This window comes from Calypte anna, chromosome Z, assembly GCF_003957555.1.
Source record: "Calypte anna isolate BGI_N300 chromosome Z, bCalAnn1_v1.p, whole genome shotgun sequence".
Lineage (NCBI taxonomy): Eukaryota > Metazoa > Chordata > Aves > Apodiformes > Trochilidae > Calypte > Calypte anna.
In genome coordinates, this window is record NC_044274.1 from 41,063,083 (window position 1) to 41,086,214 (window position 23,132).

Genomic DNA, 23,132 nt, shown 5'->3' on the forward strand with positions numbered 1-23,132 from the left:
TGCAGCAATTCTGAAGCAATCCATATCACACACAACAAAACCTTAACCATCAGCTCCCACACTGAGTTTCTACTTCCGAATTATGTCCAAGTGCCTAACTTGGCTCTCTAAGTAGGAGCATTTAGGGCTAACTGAAAAGGATTAAAAGAGTTATTCTGGAGACAACGCTCCAAAAAATAGACTTCTGCTGCATAGAATCATAGAATAGTTTTGACTGGAGGGGGGCATTAAAGATCATCTAGTTCTAACCTTCCTGCCATAGGAAGGGACACCTTGATTAGGTTGCTCAAAGCCCCATCCAGCCTGGCCTTGAACACTTCCAAGGAGGGGGCATCCACAACTTCTCTGTGCCAGTATTCCTCAAAGGAAATAATTTCTTCCTAATATCTAATCTAAATCTACTCTCTTTAGCTCAATACCATTACCCCTCATAGTACCTCTACATTTACCTGTAAAAATTCCTGTAGATGCATTTGAGGAAAAAATTGCTTTGTCCCAGGAAAGTAAATCTTGACACCCAGAGAGATCCCACTTTGTATGGAAAACTTGCTAATGTTAAAAAGAAGCCTTTCATCTCGGTTGTGGGGTTTTTTTGTTTGTTTGTGTTTTGTTTTGTTTGTTTTTTGGTTTTTTTGTGTGTTTGGTTTTTTTGTTTGTTTTTGTTTGTTTGTCTGCTTTTAATAAGTACTTTACTTCCACAAGCTGAAAACAGAATAGTTATGCCTATATTAAACAGAGAAAGCTGTTTCCAAATCTGACATAAATGAAAGGCATGCATTTATTGTAGTACCCCTGTATTAGCCTTATTTGTTAGTACACTTACATCCAACAAAACCTAACGAATGAAATGTTGTGAATCAAAAATTTTTTTCTAGAAAAGTAATTAAATAGTATCAAATAACATCCTTGTTGCATGAACTATCTTCTATAGTTGTTTATTAAAAAAAACCTAATTGTGATTCATATGCAAGGAATATTTAGGTGTTTGATCTTAGACAAAATCTAACATTAACCTTAGAAAAAGATACTTCAACTGTGAATAGGTGATTTTTTGGTGGGTTTTATTATATCTACTGAAGACAAAGATATGACAATAAATTAACATCTTCTGAGTCGTGCTACTTTGACTTTCAAAAGCTGCAAACACAATTTAACCCAGCAGTGTCTGCTCTGCCCATGCCTAGACAGCTTGTACACTCACATTGGCCAGTCAGTCACCACACAAGTAAGGCACTGCCTTTGAGAGGGAAGGAAATGCAAGCACCAAGGGATAAAGATATTTTCCCTCTCACTAAAGGTAACACGGGAAATACCAGAAACACAGTCCAAGCTGCCTTACCAAGTTACCATTTCAGGGCCTTTGGTCTACATGACCAGCTGTGTCCAACAGGCATGTTCTAGCTGATCAGGCTGCCTTAAATCCAGAGGCAGCACAAATAGTGCAAAGTGAGCAATACTGTTTACAATGCAGTGATGTCCATCATCTGGATATCATTTGTAATACAGGTAAAATTGTTTTAGACATTTCAAATTGACCAGCATCTGTTTTATGAAAGTATTTGCAATCTGACCTTCAAAGATAAAATAATATATCCTTTAGGCTTCCTCTTGTGAACCAGTCCCCATAATTTCAGCTTCCTTTTTCTGCTGCTAACGTACCAAGATGGGTAGTGGCCAGTCTACAGGGCTCTCCTGCTTCTCCAGCTAACCTATTCCAGCCAAGTTCAGCCCAACTTAACCCAACTCAGTCACTTACTGTATTTTCCAGTTTGCTGTTCAAACTTCTAGCTGTCATCAACTCCAGGTTAAAAAAAATGTCATCTACCTCTAGGGCTTATGGTGAAAAATTTATGTAGTCCTGGACATGATACAGGTTTTACAGCTTTACAGCTGAAATTCTTCAAGATCCTTGGTCCTACTGGAAAAGGATTTATTTTATTGTAATTCCCAACCGTTTTTATATGTGTGTTTTCCTATAGAATGCATGCATTGCTTCCAGCAATGTGTTTCATATTACCTGGAAGAACAGAAACACTCTAATGGGAGGAAACAATTGTTATTCTTATTGTCAGCAAAACACAAAGCAGATCTTCAAAATGACACCATGACTTCTCAAGCAAAGTCATACCATCTATTTTGGGATCTAATTCTCCACTCCCTTACAGTCTCCCGTGCAATTACACTGATATAAATGCCACAAAAATATGGGCTACAGATACAGATTTTCTTTATTGTCACAGGCAAGATGAATGTCCTTGTCTTATATGTACCTCAGAAGCACATACAGAGGTAAAAATGCCTTTTCTTGTAATGAGTTAATCTTTTCTCTTTAGGATACACACCGATGCCTTTCTTGGCATAAAGTCAGTCTCTTTCCCAAGGAGTGTCGAGATATTTAGCTATAAAGAATATTATGTAGAGTACAAGAGCTAGCCTGAATGATGCTTTGTGGTAAACATCTACTGGATAGTTAAGATCTAGAAAAATCTACGTCATCTTTCTAATGGATCTTATCTTACTTTATGTTGCTCACATCTTATTTTAGTTTATGTTGCTCTAAGAAGTCAGTGACCAGTGAGTCTCACCTTGACAGTGAAGTCTGCACTGAGAGGCCCAGATATTCTCAGTATCTCTTTGTCAGGGAATTTCTGAAAGTCAATGCTGGAATTGTCCATGAGGAAGGAGCCTGTGGAGCTGAGGCTGTTTTCACTCTTCACACCTTGGAGAGTCTTGGTTTCCAAATCTGGCAAATACAAGCAAATTAACAGGAAATTTGAGTGCTACAATTTGAAGTGAGAGTAATTGAGAGCAGAAAAAGAAAAACAACTCCAAAACAGTTCCAGATTCCTGAATGGAGATTTGACTTCTCAACTTCTCAAGTCTTCTCAACTGCAGTGATATTGCAACTTCTTTTTTTCTTTTCTTCAATTTATTGACATTCCCTTTCTTTTTTCTCCTCCATCTGCTTTATGGCTTTGTGTAGCCCTTAGATTTCTACCTCTCCATTAACCTTCTCACCCGCAGGTCATGTTTTCCCTCTCTTCCAGACATATTCATCCATTCCTAATTAGGCACATTTGCTGCCATTTAACTCACTCTCAGTATGTCACGCTTCTATGCGGAGCATGACTCAGACCTTCCCCCATGAGTGCTGGCTTTGTTAAGTTGCTGTTGCCTCTTTCAGTTCAAAGGTGGGTCACTAACCACATGTTGATGTGGTAGTCAATTAGCTGAAAGCAAGACATCCAGGATAGAAAGCTCAGCAATTCTGCCTCCTCTCCAGAAGTGGTCTGATCTACCCCAGCAGAGTTGGAAGGGAAGGTGAGTGCTGAACTCCCCTGAGCTCCCCTTCTGTCTATGCATTCACAGCTCCACAAAAGTGGGCATCATTTCAGACAGTGCTTGGTAGCAGATACTTCTTATTGTTAAATCAAAAACCCGCCCATATAAAAAGATTAATAAATGGAAATCAAAAGCCAGAAAGTAGACTTGTTCCACCATCTAGCTAACCTCCCTACCAAACTCAGATTATGGTTCACAGCTGTTCACCAGTAAACTGTTTATTGCTATTTCAAAGTGATTACACACTTCATCATGAAGGGCTCCAATGTTGTAACTTCCCCATATGTATTTGTGAAATTATGCACATTATGTCCCACACAGAGAAGCAGCTAAGGCAAAATCTGAACTAGATAGAGACATACTATTATTCTGTGACGGAATAATATTTTCAGAGACAGTAAATAAGATAATTGTTTATATTAGCACATATTAAATTGTTAATTAGGGGAAGATGGATAATTGCAGTAATTAGACCATTTTTAAGGATGGCTCATGGGAATTAATTAATGAAGGAAGTTGCTGAGGCAGTATACTAAGAATTTTCTGTGTATTCACAAATTCCTTGGTTTTCAGTGAGAGTAATCTCTTCCTTTGTGATGCACTTGACCATATATTTATTTCTGGACAAGGCTGCGTGCATCAGGGATAAAGAAATTTTTAAGACTTGTGTATACATAATCGTCCTCCTGCTGACTTCTCCCACAACCGAAGTTCACAGGGCAAAGCACTCACTCCCCCCCAACTGATTGTAGCTCATATATATATATAGAAGATCCTTTGATGGGTGAACAGAGAGATTCATGGAGACATCTGAAATAAGAAAGAGATGTATTTGGACTTACTCGTGTTTACACAGAGCAGTTAATCTAAATCTCAACCAGCGACTCAGGCAGACCTTGCTGATTTAAATCTTTTTTTGTCCTGAAATGTGATATGGCCTGAGTGAAGACAGCTTTAGATGAATCTCTCCTGCTAAGAATCTCATTTCTCTCTATGCTGTTTTCTAGATCAGTTTTACTGGAAAATGAATAGAAGTACAAAATTATTCTTGGAAGAGGACATCTATACTGGTAAGGAAGACAGGACACAAAGGAAGAGTGAAAATCATTTGCTGGGAAAATAATAACACCCATAGTGGAGCAGCTCAGGAGTACCTGAAGGGCCACTTACAACTGAAGTATGGGCAGCATTTGAACTATTACAAAAACCATAATATTTTTCTTAGTTTGTAACTTGTAATCTTCTAGTCTTTATTCACAGCTTTACATCTGATAAAACACCCTTTCTTTTGCCATGCAATAAAAGTTCTTTGGGTGAAAGAGAACTTGGGAGAGTGGGAATGATTTGATATTTCACTTCCTTGCTGACACTAGTTTTTGCATCTACACTGACAAGCACAGAGAACTCTAACTGGTCTGTGCTGAGGGTAAGTCTTCTGGAAAAGGAGAAGGGCATCCTGCTTTTTTTACAGTACTTTGTATTTCTGACAGATTATGCAGTACAATTTGTGTTTTTTTCTGACTAAATTCCATTTATCAATACCCCAGTGTTCATTTGTTGCTTATGGAAAAAAGAAGAAAATTTTGAGTAGCTAAGTAGGTAAGAAAGAGGGATGCAAAGATTTTCTGTTACTGAAAGAAATGGATTTGCCTTCATCTTTCCCATCTTATTCTTAAATCCAGAGATTCTTTTCACAGAGAACAGCCACTGGGATACATAGTTCCCTGTCAGATAAAGCAGGGAACTGTTATAGCCATGAAGTGATTGGCTAGCAGAACTCAGTGAGATTAACATCTTGGAGCAATATCTCTACTATGGAGCATGGTTTGATTTCTATGTGCTGTCTCTGATCTTTAGACTGTGATTTGGTGGGTTGGTGCGTGTGCATGTATGTGTGTGTATGTGCATCTACAGGATTGAGAAAGATTATTGTAACAGGAATAGTTGTTAAAGTCATGAGCAGCTTGATGGGTAAGATCAGCTGTAGGGAAGCTTATGCTCAACTGTCCTCAGTATTTCTTCACTCAGTGGGATAGGTTTTATTAATTTTAAACAAAAGCACTTGGCACCAAGAGAGCCAGCCAAAGGATAAGCAAACAGAAATTACTGAAAAATAATGTACAGGCAAAAGTTTCTGCAATGCTGACCCAGCTCTGCTCTGAAAAGAGTGCGTACCACTGATTCAACTGGGTTACAATAGCTTCTGAGGGCAGGACTCATCCCTGTGTTGAAATCAGTGATCTGAGAGAGGGAAACCAGACACCAAAGTATAAACAGAGCACTGCAGGTTAGCAAGACTTTCTTAAACAAATGTACACTAACTTCTTCTACTTACATAAATGATCGGGTCCTTTCAGCACAAGGCGAACTTGCCTGCTTCCATATGGAATAGCAACCACTGTGTCATCCACTGCGGGAAAGCAAAAATACATGGAGTAAATAAACAAAGAAATTCTCATCTGTTTTCAAATAACCAGTGAAATAGGCACTTACAAGGCAGTCAAAAGAAAAGCTTCTTGACCAATTAAACAACGCTATTAATTATGAGAGAACAATTTGAAAAAGGACTTGTTAAATGTGGTAAGAACTTTCTAATTGGAAGCGCCCAAGCCTGTTGATTTTCTTTATTCTCAACTCCTTCACAACCATTTCTGGATTTCAAGAGTAACAACTTTCTACCTCACCACGACCCCACTTAAACCTCTTCCAAGTTTTTTCAATTGGTGCTTGCAGTGAAGCAGAAAGACATAAGTTGACTCTGATGTTTAAACAGAATAGCCAATTCCTTTACTTGACTATTTCTCAGTTGAACCATACAGGCTCTCTATGACCCTGCCCATACTATGTGATGATCTCCCACTGCCCTCAGGCATGTTTTCCCTTTCACACCTTTTATTTTAATGGCTAGAACTGCTATAATTCTGCTTCCATGCTGCTAACAGAAAGTCCTTTGTAAAACAGAAGCCCATTAGACTGTCATGTAAATAGGTTTTAGATCAGGATTTTGCTCCTATGAAGCCTTTATGGGCTTTGTCAACTGAAATTAAACTGAGGTGTGAATTAGCACATGGGTCACATGCTGCTGGGAAAGTTAGTTAGGGCAGCATTTCTAAAGAGGCAGCAATCTCAGTTATGTCCTCAGCAGAGGAAGGAAGAAAAGGTGTGGGAAAATGCTAAAAATTAAATTGCTCTCAACTCTGCCTTGGTCATGGAGTGACCTGTACTTTCTGCCTCCTTCTATAACTAGAATCTGGGAAATTCTAGTAGGAAACAAAATGTGTGCATGCCTAACAGGATTTATTGGGATGGTGGTGGTGGTACATATGAGAGTAACGAAGCCCCTTTTGCTATCTGTTCAATAGCTTCCATGACATCCATGTCATGTAATGATTACTATCAAGAACTATACCTCTGCTTTCAAAGATTTCTGCGAGCTAGCACAGCCAATACAGGTTTAGTATCTTATACCCAAACATATTAGCTAGGGCTCTAAGTTTCTGATCAAACCAAACTGGGAAAACTGTTCCAGCCTAGTTAAATCAGGATTCTCCATTACCAGCAAAATAGTTAATGCTGTCATTTTATGTCAAAAAGTAAAGAGAGCTGAAAGATGGAAAACTACAAGAAATGGATTATTTTTATCAGCACATTAATTCACTCTAATATGTGAAAAATGTGAACTAGAACCCTTTTAAATATTAAGGTAGGTCACGTGTCAGAGGAATTTCTAACACTCTTATATTGCATAGCTTTCTGAAATGAATTTTTGTGGTCTTTCAATATCACAGAATGGAGGGCCCAAATGTAGGCAGTCTGATAATTCTCTGAGTGTCTTAAGAGTTGTATGGAGATAAAGCCTGCTCATATGCCCGGGCTCTTATGAACCTCATCTCAATTTTCAGAATCTGATTTGATATATTTCCTCAATCTATCCAGAAATTTCAGAGAGAGAGCCAGAAAGAGAGGGAGAAAGACAGGAAGATGGTGACAGGCTCTTCTCAGTCAGGCACCATGACAGGACAAGAGGCAACAGATATGAGCTTGAGCATGGGAGGTTCCATATAAACATGAGGAGGAATTATTTCCCTGTGAAGGTGACAGAGCACTGGAACAGATTGCCCAGGGAGGTTGTAGAGTCTCTTTCCCTGGAGACATTCAAAACCCACCTGGACGTGTTCCTGTGTCACCTCCTGTTGGTGACCCTGCTCTGGCAGGGGGGTTGGACTCAATGATCTTTCAAGGCCCTTTCAAGCCCTAACTTTTTGTGATTCAATGTCTCCTAAGACTTCTGTAAAACTAACTCTATTCAACATACAGTCCACTCATGCACATCTCTGATATCACATTAGTTAGCAAGGATAGACATCTTTCATTTCTACACAGAATTAAAATCTTATTTTAAAAAAATTCAACTATTCATATCTTATGGAATTCAGTAAATATTGATATTCTACTGCTGGTTTTATTGCCTCCATTCTGCCAATTATATTGCAGATACCCAGTAGGATAAATATATTTTATCCATTTGAGAGAACAACATCTGTGAGTATGATATATCTTTCTTTGCTGTACATATGTGATATTTATTGGAATGAGTCTGGGAAAAAAATAACTTCAACTTTTCAAAAAATATCATTAGTAATTTTACAAGTCTTATATAAAGACAGTCCCATGTTATTATTATATTTGATAGTCTCAGTTAGAATCTCTGTGCGGCAGAGTTAACAACTCACTGATCTGTCACAGAAAAATCAGACAGTTTAAAGCTCATGCAACCTTCTGTATCATATATTTTCAGCATCTGTCCTCTACCCCAGGGTATTGCTACGGCCATATTTCACCTGATCTTGACATTGCTCTGCATTTGAAATCCAGCACACTTCATGTGAAATGCAAAGTTCAGAGGGATTTATGCTTATCATAGTGTTTCCTGCTTTCACAAAGCAGAAGCAGTAGGGACTGAAGGATAACTTCCTGAGGTTAACTGTGATAAGGAGGAGGCATTTCCTATAAAGAGACATGTGAAAGTAAGAAGCATGGTACCTTTTTTTGGTTTGTTTTGGTTGTTTGGTTTTGTGGTCATTTTTGTTTGTTTGTTTGGTTTGGTTTAGGTTTTTGTTGTTTGGTTTGGTTTTTTCCTTTTTTTCTTTTTTTTTTTTTTTTTTTTAAAGAGAAAGAAACAAGAGCATGGGCACAGGTGCTTCCTGTATCATAAAAATGTAAGAGACAATTCAAAGTAATTTTGTGTCCTGCCATGCTGTGCTTCTTTTTCTGAGGCCACTGTGAGATATATACTACTCCTATAAAAACTGAGGAAGCTCTTCCTGTAAGTGTTTAAAAGTTCTATGAATTTTTTTCTCATGTTATCATTCTCCCATGTCTTTGTCTGACATAAAGTACATGGAGAAGGGAACTGGATATGAGCAGCAAGACAAAATCTGTTCAGTATGATGAACTCAAGACTGTATCTGTGTCTTGTGATAGTCCTGGAATAAAGGTCACTATCCAGTGTCCCTAGCACAGTGCTCAGAATTGAATGCTGTGCTGTTAGGCAAACAAAAGCCCCAGCTGAGCCCACAGAACACCTCTGCTGATATCTGGTCACTACTGCACATCTCTTCTTTCTTATACTGCATGGCAGTCTAGCTTACATCGGCTTTAAATGCTCTAGTCGTAGCACTGAAAAAGTAGATATAATTCTTGAGAAACAAGGATTATTTTGTAGAGATAACTTAGAATTAACTTACTGTTTAGCCAAACATAATCTAGTAATTCTAGCAAATAAAGTCAGCCCTGATCTGAGATAGGCTTATGCAGAAACATGCATTGACAAATGAGTAAGATGCTGTCACAGACAAGTCCAAAGTTACAGGTATTTAAAAACCCCTTATGAGAATAAATCAACAAAATAAATAAAGTAGATTTTTAAAAGCTTTTCAACATTTTAAATCTCTAATTTTCACAGCATGCACATGAACTGGAAGCAAACGTCAAACACAATTCATATGAATTTACACATGTAAAGAAGGTACCTAAGTGTGCTTTACAATTGTAAAAAGCTAATTTAAAGGAGCACTTACTTTTGATATATTTGAAAGTCATACTGTGTTGCATAGCAACATATATGTCTACAGCAGGGGAGATTAAAATGCCAAGTGGTTTTTACAGTGCATACAAAATCTGATTAACTACTTTATTTCTGACATTTGAATGTAAATGTGTCTGAACAATTCATTCCCTAACATTTTTTTAACATTTGTCTCACTCTAAGAGTATACTCTCTGCCATCTGCTATTCTACATATATAACATTCTTTATGTTTAATAGAAAACCTTCGGGAGTATGGACTCTTATTTTATTAACATTTTAGTACTGAGCATAATCTATTAGAGCCTTTATCCTCAGAAGAAAACAGAGGAGCACCTTTTCACCACAAAGCAACTGAAAAGCAATGAATTACTCCTACAGGAAAACATGTTTGCCAAAAAAAAGTTCAAAAATACTATAACGTCTCAGCCTGGAGATTTCTAAATCTGTTCATGCATATTGCAGAAACAATAACAATGAGGTAAAATTCCATTCGTAAATCTTTGTGAATTCTTTGTGAATTATTTCTTTTCCTCTCTAACATGCAGCTCCGCCTCAGCAATAGAATTCTTACGAGGAATATTCCTTCCTTCCTTCCTTCCTTCCTTCCTTCCTTCCTTCCTTCCTTCCTTCCTTCCTTCCTTCCTTCCTTCCTTCCTTCCTTCCTTCCTTCCTTCCTTCCTTCCTTCCTTCCTTCCTTCCTTCCTTCCCTTCCTTCCCTTCCTTCCCTTCCTTCCCTTCCTTCCTTCCTTCCTTCCTTCCTTCCTTCCTTCCTTCCTTCTTCCTTCCTTCCTTCCTTCCTTCCTTCCTTCCTTCCTTCCTTCCTTCCTTCCTTCCTTCCTTCCTTCCTTCCTTCCTTCCTTCCTTCCTTCCTTCCTTCCTTCCTTCCTTCCTTCCTTCCTTCCTTCCTTCCTTCCTTCCTTCCTTCCTTCCTTCCTTCCTTCCTTCCTTCTTCCTTCCTTCCTTCCTTCCTTCCTTCCTTCCTTCCTTCCTTCCTTCCTTCCTTCCTTCCTTCCTTCCTTCCTTCCTTCCTTCCTCCTTCCTTCCTTCCTTCCTTCCTTCCTTCCTTCCTTCCTTCCTTCCTTCCTTCCTTCCTTCCTTCCTTCCTTCCTTCCTTCCTTCCTTCCTTCCTTCCTTCCTTCCTTCCTTCCTTCCTTCCTTCCTTCCTTCCCTTCCTTCCTTCCTTCCCTTCCTTCCTTCCTTCCCTTCCTTCCTCTTCCTTCCTTCCCTTCCTTCCCTCCTTCCTTCCCTTCCTTCCTTCCTTCCCTTCTTCCTTCCTTCCCTTCCTTCCCTTCCTTCCCTTCCTTCCCTTCCTTCCCTTCCTTCCCTTCCTTCCCTTCCTTTCCTTCCTTTCCTTTCTTCTTTTCCTTCCTTTCCTTCCTCCCACTCTCTTCCTCTCAGTTACCAGACACTGACACAGAGCTGCAGTGCACTCACTACTCCAATGCACTGTGCTCCATACACAACAGTTCCTCTCTCAGGAAGAGAAGCTCATGTAACAAGACACCTCTTACTGATCCTCAAAGAAAATTTATCTTATCTGCGTAGGAATCCATATTTGCACCTTTTACATCATGTATTGCTCTTATCTGGAAAAAATGCTGCAGAATGATACAGCTGGCTGTATCACCCTAGGACTGAATTACTGTGCTCAAAATGCTGTTGGGTGAATGTCTGGGAGGAAGCACTGTGCCAGACTGGGACCACCACCCTCCCAGGGTTCCCCTCTGCTGTAGAGCAGCATAAGCCAGTGGGATCAGAGGAGAATGGGCCTGAGTACTGTGCCAAGCCAGTTAATTAAGCAGTGTTGGCAGAGCCAGTTCTCATTCCCCCTCTGCTCCCAAGCTACTAACTAGCTGAGATGGGGAATATACTGGTTACACCTTTCAATAATCCTCTGTCCACCCCCACATCCAGAGCTGTAGTTTGAACAACTGTAATTTAACCCAAGAGGAAAGAAACTGTGGAGACAACCAGGCTACGATCATTCAACGTCCTGACAAAGAGTGGGGAGAAACTCAGCTTGCAAGAAACGTGCATTTCACTAAAGGGGAAGATGGCACTTCACCAGAGGTGACAGCTTACGTTTATTTGCTGAGAGCTGGGACTTATACTGGCCCCGAACCAGCCGGCAGGTGGACCCATCACCATTGCAGACCCCGCAGTTATCTTCCTTGACAGTGCTTCCCAGCTGGCGGTCACAGCCAACGACCTGGCAGGAAAGAAGGATGTGCAGTTCAATGTGAGCACCTACTGACTGACTGCACGATCAATCTCTGCAACTAATTACTGCCAAATTTCTCCCTCGGCATCTCTGGAGGGTCATAAAGTACCTTAGCAAGGAAAGAGGCTGAGCAAATCTGGCTGGGAGTTTGAACTGAATTCAGACGTGAGATAGTGAGCAGGTCAGTACTCAATGGCTTTTGCAGTCCAGAGAAAGAAAAGAGTATTGTTAGAGATTGTTTTCTTAGGGAATTGCAAACATTTCTTGGTCTGAGTCCTATCAGAAGCTACACTTCTTAGAGTTTCACAAAGAAAAATGCTTGAAATAATAGATAAGACAGATAGGAAGCAGACGGAGAGATAGAAGTAAAGAGCAGCACAGATAAATAGTAACTGAGGCTAAGGTCTCAGTGAAACTTTACCTGCTATGCAGCTGAGAAAACCATGTGGTTCTAATTATGTTTGAAATAATCCCATTCCACACTAACAATGCCTTTGCTCAGATATTGTTAAACATCTGATAAAGAAGGATGGAATGGTTAAAACAAAAGAGCTGATAGCCAGAAATGCAATCACCTGCTCAGAAAATGATTTTATGTTTGTGTGCAAATTGCTTGGTCCAAAATTTTAAAAATTAAATAGACAAACCAGGCTTCTTAATTTACAAAAAACCCTAGGGTTCTCAGGAGAATCAAATGTAAATTTATAATAAATACATTTAATGTTAAATAAATCAAATATAAATCTGTTTAGCATCATGCTAATGTAGGGCTTTTATTTGAACTTTGTATCCAAGTTAGGAATTTTACACACAAATTATTGAAATACAAGAAATTATTGTCCCTGCAAGTCCATGCAGTGTTATAATTATCTTTATACATATTAGAAAATAAAAGGCCTTCTAGCATTCTGGCGTGCAAAGTAAGTAATGAAAAATGTTTATGTATAAATTCTACTTCTAAAGAGTTTGTGCTAAGACTTTTACCCAGAGAGTACACATAAACACTAGGAATTTCAAATAAATGCTTATTTTGGTTTTAAATTTAATGCATCTGTGAGTTTCAGATAAATCTGAAAGCTGTGTCCTAGAAACTGATAAGAATAGCTACAATCCAGCTTCATAAAAGCTGCATGTGTGACCCTCCCACCTACACAATCAGACTAATATTCCTGATTGTTCAAATCTACTTGTCCAGAATGTCAGATCTTAACTGGGGTAAGACATACTTTGACACTTTCTGTTCACCTGCTTATGCAGGCTTTGCCTGATATCCAGCATTTCCTTTCAGCAATTCAATTCCCATCTGTAACACCATCTTTTTTATGAGTGACTCAAGAGTAGTTTCCTTGATCATCCGTCAAATTGATAATTAATTTAATTTAAATCATTATAAGATTAGATTCAGACTTGATGAAAGCTATAATGAAATTTCTTTGACTTTATACACCTACAGCATCAGAATTCTTCAGCGTCAGAGTCTTCAGTGCTTCTGCCTTATATTACATGTCTCCAAGAGAATTAAAGAGGGCTAACAGTGAAACAATCAAGCCTGAATGATACATTTCCCTGAAAACCTAGTCATACCAAGACTGCAAGAGACATTTTATCACATTAGAAACAGTATGACAAAAAAATGGTTAGATAGGTGAAGCAAAGTTAAGGTTACCTTGACTGGGACTATTCCATACAGGTCTTCCAAGAACAGACACATAAAGTGTAACAGTGATACCATGTAAGATTAGGGCATACTTTTTTTTCTGAATAAGACTATTCCTATAGGAGTTAAACCACCTTTGCTATACACAGACTGACTTGCTTTACCTTCCATGAATGTATCTGAACAGACAAGATGTGAAAAATTAATTTGCATGATATGAACATTGTATGACATAATGCCTTTGCATCACAGGAATTCCCTTCAATTGCATTACAGCTTGCTAGCACACACAGTGAGAAGGGTTCTGCTTAGGAACCTAGATAAAGAAAAGAAGTCCAGAATTCCCTTTTATATCTGCTCATACAGTATTTTATAACTACTCAATGCTTTGGTCTAGACTGGTATGCAAATCTACACAACTTTGCCTATTTTGAAAAGAACACGTGAACTGCCTGGATATAAAAAGGGATGGATCTCAAATCCAGATATGAGGCAACTGATTTCAAAAGCAGTTTTTACTGCATTAAAGCCTTTTAAACTTTATGAATCATTGGCTCACATGTTGCCGTAAGCTGTACTCTGATTAAAGTTAATTTATAAATTAAGCAATTTGGAGCTAGGTCAGAACTTGTAGAGGAAACCACCAGGAAAATCCCAGGTGTGAAAGGAAGTTATATTGAGATTCATTGCTCTTTTTCAGATGGGTAGCTACTGCCAGTGTATAGCATAAAAATAATCTTTCTGCTGAAATGCAGAAGTATTTCAAATAGAAGTAAGAGAAAAATGGAAACCCCTTATGAATATAAAAACTTATATGGTATGCGTAAAATGTGTTTTAATCTTCCTGTGCTTGGTAGTCTCTCATATAATTTCATGTTGTTAGAAATTTTGATGGAACTAAATAAATTTCCTGTTTCTCCCTGAGGTTTCTGCAGAGCTCTTTGCTTTATTATATCAGATAAGCACTCTTAACAGATATGCAGAGCTCTGGGAACATGCATGAAAAGTTCATTTAAAACTCTTACAGCTAATTAATGCCTGAAATTAAAAATTCTCCTAAGTTCATGGTTGTTTTGTTTTGGTTTTGTTTTGGTTTGGGTTTTTTGTCTCTTCCTCCCCCCTGTTTTACTGCCTAGGGAATTCCATCTTCCAGCTTTTGGAGGTAATTACATTCAGTAAAAAGGTTAGTAGTGTTTTTGCAATGGACTTACTGATTGCTCAGATCTCTTGTATACTTTTTAGTAGGTCTTATGTGAAAACATTCTATAGGCTAGAGTCTTATAAAAACAAAAGATCAGACAAGAAAACAATAAAATGCTCCTGAAAAAATACATAGTTCATGAGGACAATAAATTTTGTGCCTATAAGCAGAAGAAACACAAGTTTGGCCGAGTTGAAATGTGAATATGTTGTTTCTGTAACATTACTTTCAGTCTCTGCCAAGGCTGCAGAGAACTCACTGCAGAAGATTAAGGCATGGGTAAAAACATGTCACCATCCACCCAGAAATCTGCAGAGGCTTAGCAAGGAATGGGAAGGCAGAATTGTTTCTTTTGGCATCCACCCATAACAGGTACAAATCAAAGAGGGAAGGTTTTGGAATGGCTGTTATCAGGGATGACAAAGATGCAGCATGGTAGGAGAGACACAGTTACTGGGAAAAGAAGGTTCACTTTGGCTGCAGAGCTAGAAAAGCCTTTTGAGCCACTGACCTAAGGGCATACTCATCTAACATGGGGTGGCTGAGGACTTGCCATGAAAATAAGCATCACAGAAAATAACTGCTTGATCAGCTTGGTAGGCAGAAGACTGAATAGGTTTATTGTACTTTTCTAATCTGCAGCTCATAGTAATCCTTTGGTGGAAAAAGTTTGAAACAAAATTGTAACATTTTTGAATCTAAGGCCTGGGGAATATTTCACTCTCTAAAAAGCTTTGAAATGTCAACTCTTCATCTTGGTTTGTAATTAGAACCAAAGTTGAAATTCTGAGTTTTCTGTGGGATGGCAACTTTTTCCAATGAATTCTCATCCTAATCTTAATGTATCCTAGGAGGTTTTGGGAGATGAAATCTTTTTTAATCCATAAAGAGCTAGAAAGGAAGACCCCACCATGAACAAAAATGGATTACTGTAACAAACTGTGCCTGGAAATGTTCTGAAGTAAGGAGATTTCTTATTACTTTCTATTACATATTAAGCTTCTTTCCCTTAAAGCAGAGCAAATGAAATACAGATTTCCACACTGAAAGCTTTTGAGTTTCAAATTGCTGAAGTGTGGTCAAAGGGTTGAATGGCAGATTGTTACCGCACAAAATGTCAGAAGCAGGTCCATTAATTTCCTTGACAATCTAATCCAAACCCCATTCAAATAATGAAAATGCACTTTTAAATTCAATAGAATTTGGATGAAACTCTTGCATGTTTTAAAGGTGTTCCTATGAATCTCATTGTTATTGTGCTTAAATGCCCTCATAGCAGTAAAGTCAGATCACACAGTGCTCTGAAGGTCTCTTGGTGTAAAGAAGGTATCAGCTATGCAGTACCACAGCGAGAAAATCACAGGAGAGTATCCACTGCCTGCCCAGTTCTTTACCACCTCTCAAGTGAGCTGAATTTTTATTCTCCTTATGGGTTTAGCATAAAAAAACTTTAGCAACAAAACCCAGAATAATAACAGCTAATCCCTTGTTGGACAAGCCTGCATTTCTTTCTGGCATAAGATACCACAGTTCTGCTCAGAGGTAAAGATTCCATATTATGTTTTCGGCTGAAGTCCCATACTTCATGCTGTGTTTGATTCTCCCCACTCCCATCCACAGCACCTGACAGCCAGTGAGCTGGCAAAACTGAAACATTCCTGACTCTGAGGTACATACGCAAAATAATTTTACAGGACACTGCAAGAAAAAGATGGTCATCAAAAGATGCTCATGCATGGTTTAAAGGCATCAGCCTAAAAGTCCCACAATAGGAGTTGGAACTAACTCACTGAGTGCGTGCACAAACGTTGTGAGTATATGTGTTCCCCTTGTGGACTTGAACCCTGGCTCAGTCTAGCAGATTTTTCCAGAAATAAAACTGACCCAGCGATGACAAATTCTGCTTCAGCCCTGCTAGCCTGGAAATGCCCTGAAGTAAAAAGTTTTCATAATAATTTCTATTCAGTATTAAGAAACTACGGGCAGGAAGTAATGTAATAAAGCGAGCTTGCAAATCTAGCCAATTATAAATAAATCTCTCTGTTTTTCAAAGGGCATGTCTGCAGTTCAAGCAGAAGAAACACTGAGAATCTGAGAAAAACAAAGTTGCCCTTCACAAGGATACTAATGTGGGGCTCAATCTGGGACTTGTGTTGCTTGTCACTGCTCAGCTAAAGAAAGTTTTGGATGAGAGCCACTGTTTCAACTGGATCCAAAATCCTTTTTTATAATCAGGATGAAGAGCTGTGCTCTTTAAATTGCTGTGGAGAGAACAAGCTCCAGGCTGCACAGCAAAGTGGAACTGAACTGGTTTCTGTGATACAGGGACTCACAAGCCCTGACAGAGTGCCATCTGCCCTTCCCTTCAATGACACCTTATGATGACAGCTCACACTCAGTATTTTTTTGGCAAAGCCTGACAACAGGATCCTGTGATCTGCACCTTGCACAGCTCCAAGCCCCAGGCAGGATCCTCCTATGTTCCAAGGAATTTAGGTGACAGCACACCCCTGTCAGCAACTGTAACTGAAGACCGTAAGATGATTTTCACAATGGCAAGGAAATTTGTAACAGTAGGCCCAGTGACATGCATAACCAGTGTACTTGCTTGGCACTTGAGCCAAATATATCTGTTCAGGCAGTGTAAACAAGTTTCAGTCACTGGTCAGTGGTCAAACTGTTGAATATAGCACTGAGATCCACCTCACAACACTCCGTGACTGTCATGTGTGACTGTCTGGCTCAGTGTTTTTTGCTCATTATCACCTTATCTACCACTGATCCCATGGAACCAATTTGCAAATCCTGCTTGATATTTGCCCCATCAGCCTTGCATTCCTAGCTAAACAAGGAACTCTCCTGCTACTATTTTTAAATCCAGACCAAGACCCTCATGGAACTTCACTTGCCAGCGTGGCAAACCCAATATATTAAGAAGGTGTGGTTCAGCCAAAGCTCTAGAAGCAAACAGCAAAGACCAAGCCACAGAAAGAATTGCAGAGAAATTTCTGTTACTCAGGTTTCCCTCAGGGGAAAGAATAAATGTAACCTCATTATGAAACCACCTTTGATTTAAAAAGAAGCAATTAAATCAATTTAAAAGCTACAACTTCTAAATGAGGATTTATAGAAACATTAAAAGCTTGGATGTGGGTAAAAGGCAACTCCTCTCCTTAGACACAAATTTCATTAGGAGGAATAGTCCTACATAAAAAAGATTTAATCTTGCATGTTCGCTCATACATAACCAACCAATTTATTGTGTGGACCAATATTGCAGAGCTTACAAATGTTGAGATGGAGACCTATCTAATTCATTCTCTGATAATACAGAAGTCCAGAGGCTGCCGTTCTGTAAGGTGCAGCATTTAAACAGAATTAAGTTCCAAGACTTAATAAAAAGCTGGCAAGATGGGGAAAAGAGACTTTTGTGAATATTCATATTTACTTATCCTCTTCTTTGGTTTTTACTGGAACTGAATTCTTATGTCTGTATTCTGCCAGACTAAGAATGGATTTCTGCTTTATTTGTTCATGCTTGTTCTCTTGTTGATGGAGGAGAACAAAAAAGCCTTAACTCTTTTTTTAGTCAGTGTTCTATAGCAGGTCACTATGGAAATGCCTGATTTTCTCTAGAAGAATTGCACCTATTGTCTGGATAGATAGTTTATTTAGCATTTGCAGGAGAAAGATATGCCAGATTTTGTAGAATATGAAAACGCTACAATGGAAGGTGATTGCAAAGGCCATTGTAACTCAAAACTCATCAGGGAACTCCTTCAGCTTCCTAAAGCAACATACTTGAGTAACAAACAGTAAATCCAACAAGTTCTGCCCTCTGAGCCCATTCTCTTCTACTAGACAATGAAGCACTAAACAGTAAAACATTTAACTGGCACTTGTGACACACTACATTTTACTGTGACCCTTTGCAAGCTCTGATGACTCCATGACATGCTTAGTATTGCCACCCAGTCCTCTCTTCTGTTTGCTGTACAATCTTTCTTCTCTGACAGGCTTCTTTTGTTGACAGGAGCCCATCCTCTGACTATTGGATCAATAGGAATACAGCTGCAGTGTCTGGCTACTTGCAGTGCCAGCACAGACTTTCTGGTGCTTCAGGCAGTCACATAATCCGTGTTATCAAGGAACAGACTTCATTCACAGTTCAAGTACTTGAGCTAGATGGCATGTTCCTAAGCCACTGCTGAAACTGTTTGTAGAGTATTCCAACCTGCTGGTCAGTTTGTAAGAGAAGTGCATGTAGGCTCTATGAGAAGACACTTGAAATGACAGAGAAAATGTCTGTAGCCTCCCTGCCCTGAATCTTCTCAATAACTGGAAGCCTTCACACAATATTCAGTGACAATTATGCATCTGTTTTGGTGAGGACTCCCAAAACTTGCCATCTTCACACAGCACTCTCTGTGCCACTCCACAGACATTAGTTACTTAGGTGTGCTCAGGAAACATACAGGCACAGATGACTTCTGGTGACCATAACAAAACTCTTAGAAGTTTGTTAAACTGATCTTAATTTCTGCCTTTGCTAAGTACAGTGGGGTTTTCCTCAGCAAATGGAGGTGCTCTGTGTTGAAGATATAGCCAGTGGTGCCTATCTCTGTTGGTCCATGAAGTAAAAAACTGATAGCTCAGAGAAGAGGAGTGGAGCTCTAACAATGCTAATGAAGATTCTTTCATGCAATAAATGTATCCCATTTTTTTTAACATTCTGTGCCACAAAAATGTTGTTACCTGGCATGATTATAGCAATTTAGGCATTTGGTTAATAAACTTAGAAGTCATCAGGTTCTCCACCCCACTCCTTTATATGTACTGGGAAGATACCATGCTGGTGGAAAAGCTACTCAGAGTAATGATACTCATCAATAAGAAAAAAAAAATTAAGATTTGTTAACCACAGAACATTAGGTAAATGAGGTTCCTGAAACATTTCAAAAGCACCTGATCATCATAAATCAAGAATTCAGTAGTTTCTGAAATGTTATCTCTCCAGAAAGCACCTAGGTTTAAATGCACCCTAAAAAACCCTTAATGGATTAATTCCAAGCATTTAAACCCAGGATCTTGGTGCAGTCATCAGCACCTGAAAAGCCACTGCAAGTATCATGCCAAACAGAATGGGCTAAATTGAAAGACAGCTTAGAACTAATCCTCTAACAATGCTTTCTACATACCTGAGGAAAAATAGACACACTCTTGCCTAAATAGTACAGTTATTGTCACACTTTTTGCATTTTTCTTCAGCTGTTTTATAGCTCAGAAAAGGAAACAAAACAAAGCCTACAAACAGGAGTCAGAAATAGCTGACCTATAGGAGACTGAAATCCCAGCAACATGTAAATGCCTAGATTTTTTTCCCCCAGTGCTGTCCTTTGTTTTAATCTGGCTTCTGTCAGAAGGCTTGGCAGAAGAAAAAGATCATTATTGGAAGCTGTCTTAGGGGACTGAGTACCTCTGAAAATTAATCTGCACTGGTAGAAACAAAAATGGTGTCTGCTTGTAGAGAATAATGGAGCAAAGTCCATTTCTGTGTTTTTCCACCAAAAGGGCAAATTACATGCACTTTCGGTCCTTTTATGTGAATGTGTAAAAGCAACACAGGTAGAAAATACCTCTCTTGAAATTATTGTCTCCGAGTTTTTTATGCTGTTAGCGATCATGCCTAATAAAGGTGCAGCATAATGGGATCTTATCAAAAGCAGCATGATTGCCAGGGTTACCAGTGCCAACCATGTATAAATGTAGCATCTAATATTAGACCAATGATTGTTGCCGCATGAAAATTTGTAGACAATTTTCTTCCAGAATTTCAGAGAGGGTGAGAAAGACTCCTGGCCTTCTTCCTCAAAAGGGTCTGAAATGGGCATGTAAAGAAATCAGGTCCCAGGCTAAGGAAAAACTGGGAACTGCCACAGACACAGGTGCCAGTTTTTTCAGTACTACCCCAGGCATATCCCATAGGAGCATTTGGAGCCTGAGGCAGTGTCATGAGCCTCCAAGAGCCTGCTGAGGTGACCACCTAACCTGTGACCTTTAAAATCAATATTTTACTTGTATGAAGCAGGTTTACTACAACAGGGAGTAAAATATCCATCCACCAAACACACTGAGCACACTGTTAAGTGACACCGTTATTTACCCTGTTTATCTCTGTATTTTTGGCTAAACTGGAAACAGGAAAGAATCTGTCCGACAACACTTTATAGACAGAAAGGAGAAACCGTACATCCTGAAATAACAAGCAAGAAATAGAACACAGTCACCTATTTAAAGGAGAGACTTCCATTCATCTGATGTTATGCACCAGCCAGTGAAGCCTCTGGTGAAAAAATGTCTATATATATATATAGCCATTTAAGTAGGTGATCATATAGAATGTAATAACTGGATGACTATACAGTGGGAAAAAGTATGTACTAAAATATATCTTTGTTACAGACAACACTGAAAAAGTTTTTCTCTGTGAAGCAGGATACAGGAAGAGATCAGTTGAGTATGTTTGAAACCTCTTTTTAATGACAGATGTTCCTATTTATCACATTTGTATTTTGTATTTATATGTTGCTATTTTACTTATTTAATATCCAAGCCCTACTGAAAAAAATAGCATAATTTTCTTTAGGTTAAAAAGATTTTAATAATTGGTGAATCTCAATTCACAATCAATTTCTTTGCCAATTAGGGATTTACAACAGCTAATAAGTGACATAAAAATAGTGACCAACAGTAGCAAAATGTTAATATTTGAAACAAATATGTTTAATCTATGAAGAAGCTCTATGAAACTACCCTCAATATGCTTCTGGCAAAACACTCTTAATCCAATGCATTCAGTGCATTCTTAATCCAATGCATTCATTGAGATGAAAGATAGCTTTGGAAATTCAACCTGAGTTTTGTTGGCTACAATTCCATTGCAATTCTGATTTTAAAAATAAAGAAGATGTAGCAAAGAATTGAATTTTCTAATGTTTTTTGGATTTTTGTTTGTTTTTTGGATTGTTTTTTAAAATCAGTGGTTTTCAGTTGTGTCCATTGTATACTGGATCCACAGACGGACCATTTTTGTTACAAATACTTTTCACTGTTTTTGAAAGGTAGCTAAGGAAACTGAGCTTGTTGTTGGCTGATGTGAATTCACTACGCAGGTCAGCAAGAAAAAATCTGAAGAATCAATAGATGACAAAAGTTGAAAAATATCTCTGGTATTATTTATTAGTAGAGCTGTAAAGAAAAATGCAATACTATCATAATGCGTGCAGCACTACCTACCAGTCTTTAAAACTGAAAGAATGCAATGGAGAAAAATAAACCATTTTTGAAGAGGAAACAAAACAAAAGAACTTTTTCCAATTCTGAACCTTTGTTTAAGGCCTTCTTAAAAATGAGTGGCTTTTTGTCAGTGGATCTAATCCTGCTATTAGAGCTATAATATGGTTCATTCTATTATCCCACATTACATATGAAATTATTTCATGATATTTAAATAAAAAAACCCAAACAGAAAGAGTAATAGTAGCAATAATAAAAACTACCATCATCATAATTCTCACACAATTAGCATCAGAGTTGTTTTTTCTAAAGCAGGACAGTCTGACATTGCTGTAAAATGAGCAGATTTATGCTAAAGTAACGGAAAACAAAAGTTTATCTCTTTATCATGATTTTTGGAGGAATTTAGAAAGAGTGGAGAAACTTGGAGATATTTAGAGGAGTGAATAGGTCTTATCTATGCATCCCAGACAGAAATCTCATCTCTTGGGCCACTGATCCTGTAATAGGCACCACTCAACTAATTTTGCTGTTAACTGCAGCATCATTCTTTTCGTCAGGCTTTTGCAATGAAATTCACTCCCATCTTTCAGAGACAGTGGTAAAAATTTGCTTCTGTTGGGAGACCTTGTATAGTTGCACCACCTTGGCAAAAAGTGGGCGTTCTGGTTACAGACACTTTCAATGTCCAGTTTTTCAATATGGAAATGATGTAAGTTTTATAATGTACATCACAGTCTTTCACAGAGAAGCACTCATATTTGTCTGTGCTGTGGCTGAAATGTTTAAATCATATACTTCACTGTGGCTTGTACTGCAGGCCAATAAAAAAAAAACAAACAAAAAGAGTAAAAGAGACTGGCCAGACTGCAAGCAACTCACCCATGAATGGAATTTCAGGGAAGCAATACTTATTTACACCAGGTGAGGAATTGGCTATGATATTGATGGGACCCACTTTTTTGAAACATTGTGTACCATCTTACTATCTGGCCACATATTTACTAGAAGCCATGACAGTTATTAAAAAAAAAATAATCCTGACCTAGTGCTGCACAGCAACATGCAGATTCTGATACTAATACTGCAGATAGAAGTCACCTTAAATAATCATTGATCACCCATCTGAGAAAGCAAAGAGTGACCTTTGTGTTCTTCCTTACCAAAGTCAGCAGAAGGAACATTTGTGGAATTCACAAAAGCAAAGGACAAAGATTAACTTGAGAGAGAACTAATTATGAAAACAATGATAACAGAAAGAGGTGAAAGGGCTAAGGAAAGTAGAAAAGGCCAAAATCGAAAATGAAGTATTTCCCCTTCAGCAG

At 38.5% G+C, this 23,132-nt stretch overlaps 1 protein-coding gene across 1 annotated transcript in view; it reads right to left on the reverse strand.

Moving 5' to 3' along the window:
* The window catches only part of ADAMTSL1 (ADAMTS like 1), a 301,999-nt gene that overhangs the window by 102,613 nt on the left and 176,254 nt on the right, over positions 1-23,132 (reverse strand). Inside the window, exons 6-8 of the mRNA XM_030467596.1 lie at positions 11,515-11,641; positions 5,678-5,752; positions 2,586-2,743 (exon numbers count right to left, since the gene is read on the reverse strand). Of these exons, the coding sequence (XP_030323456.1) occupies positions 2,586-2,743; positions 5,678-5,752; positions 11,515-11,641 (360 nt within the window). The remainder of the gene's footprint in view (positions 1-2,585; positions 2,744-5,677; positions 5,753-11,514; positions 11,642-23,132) is intronic.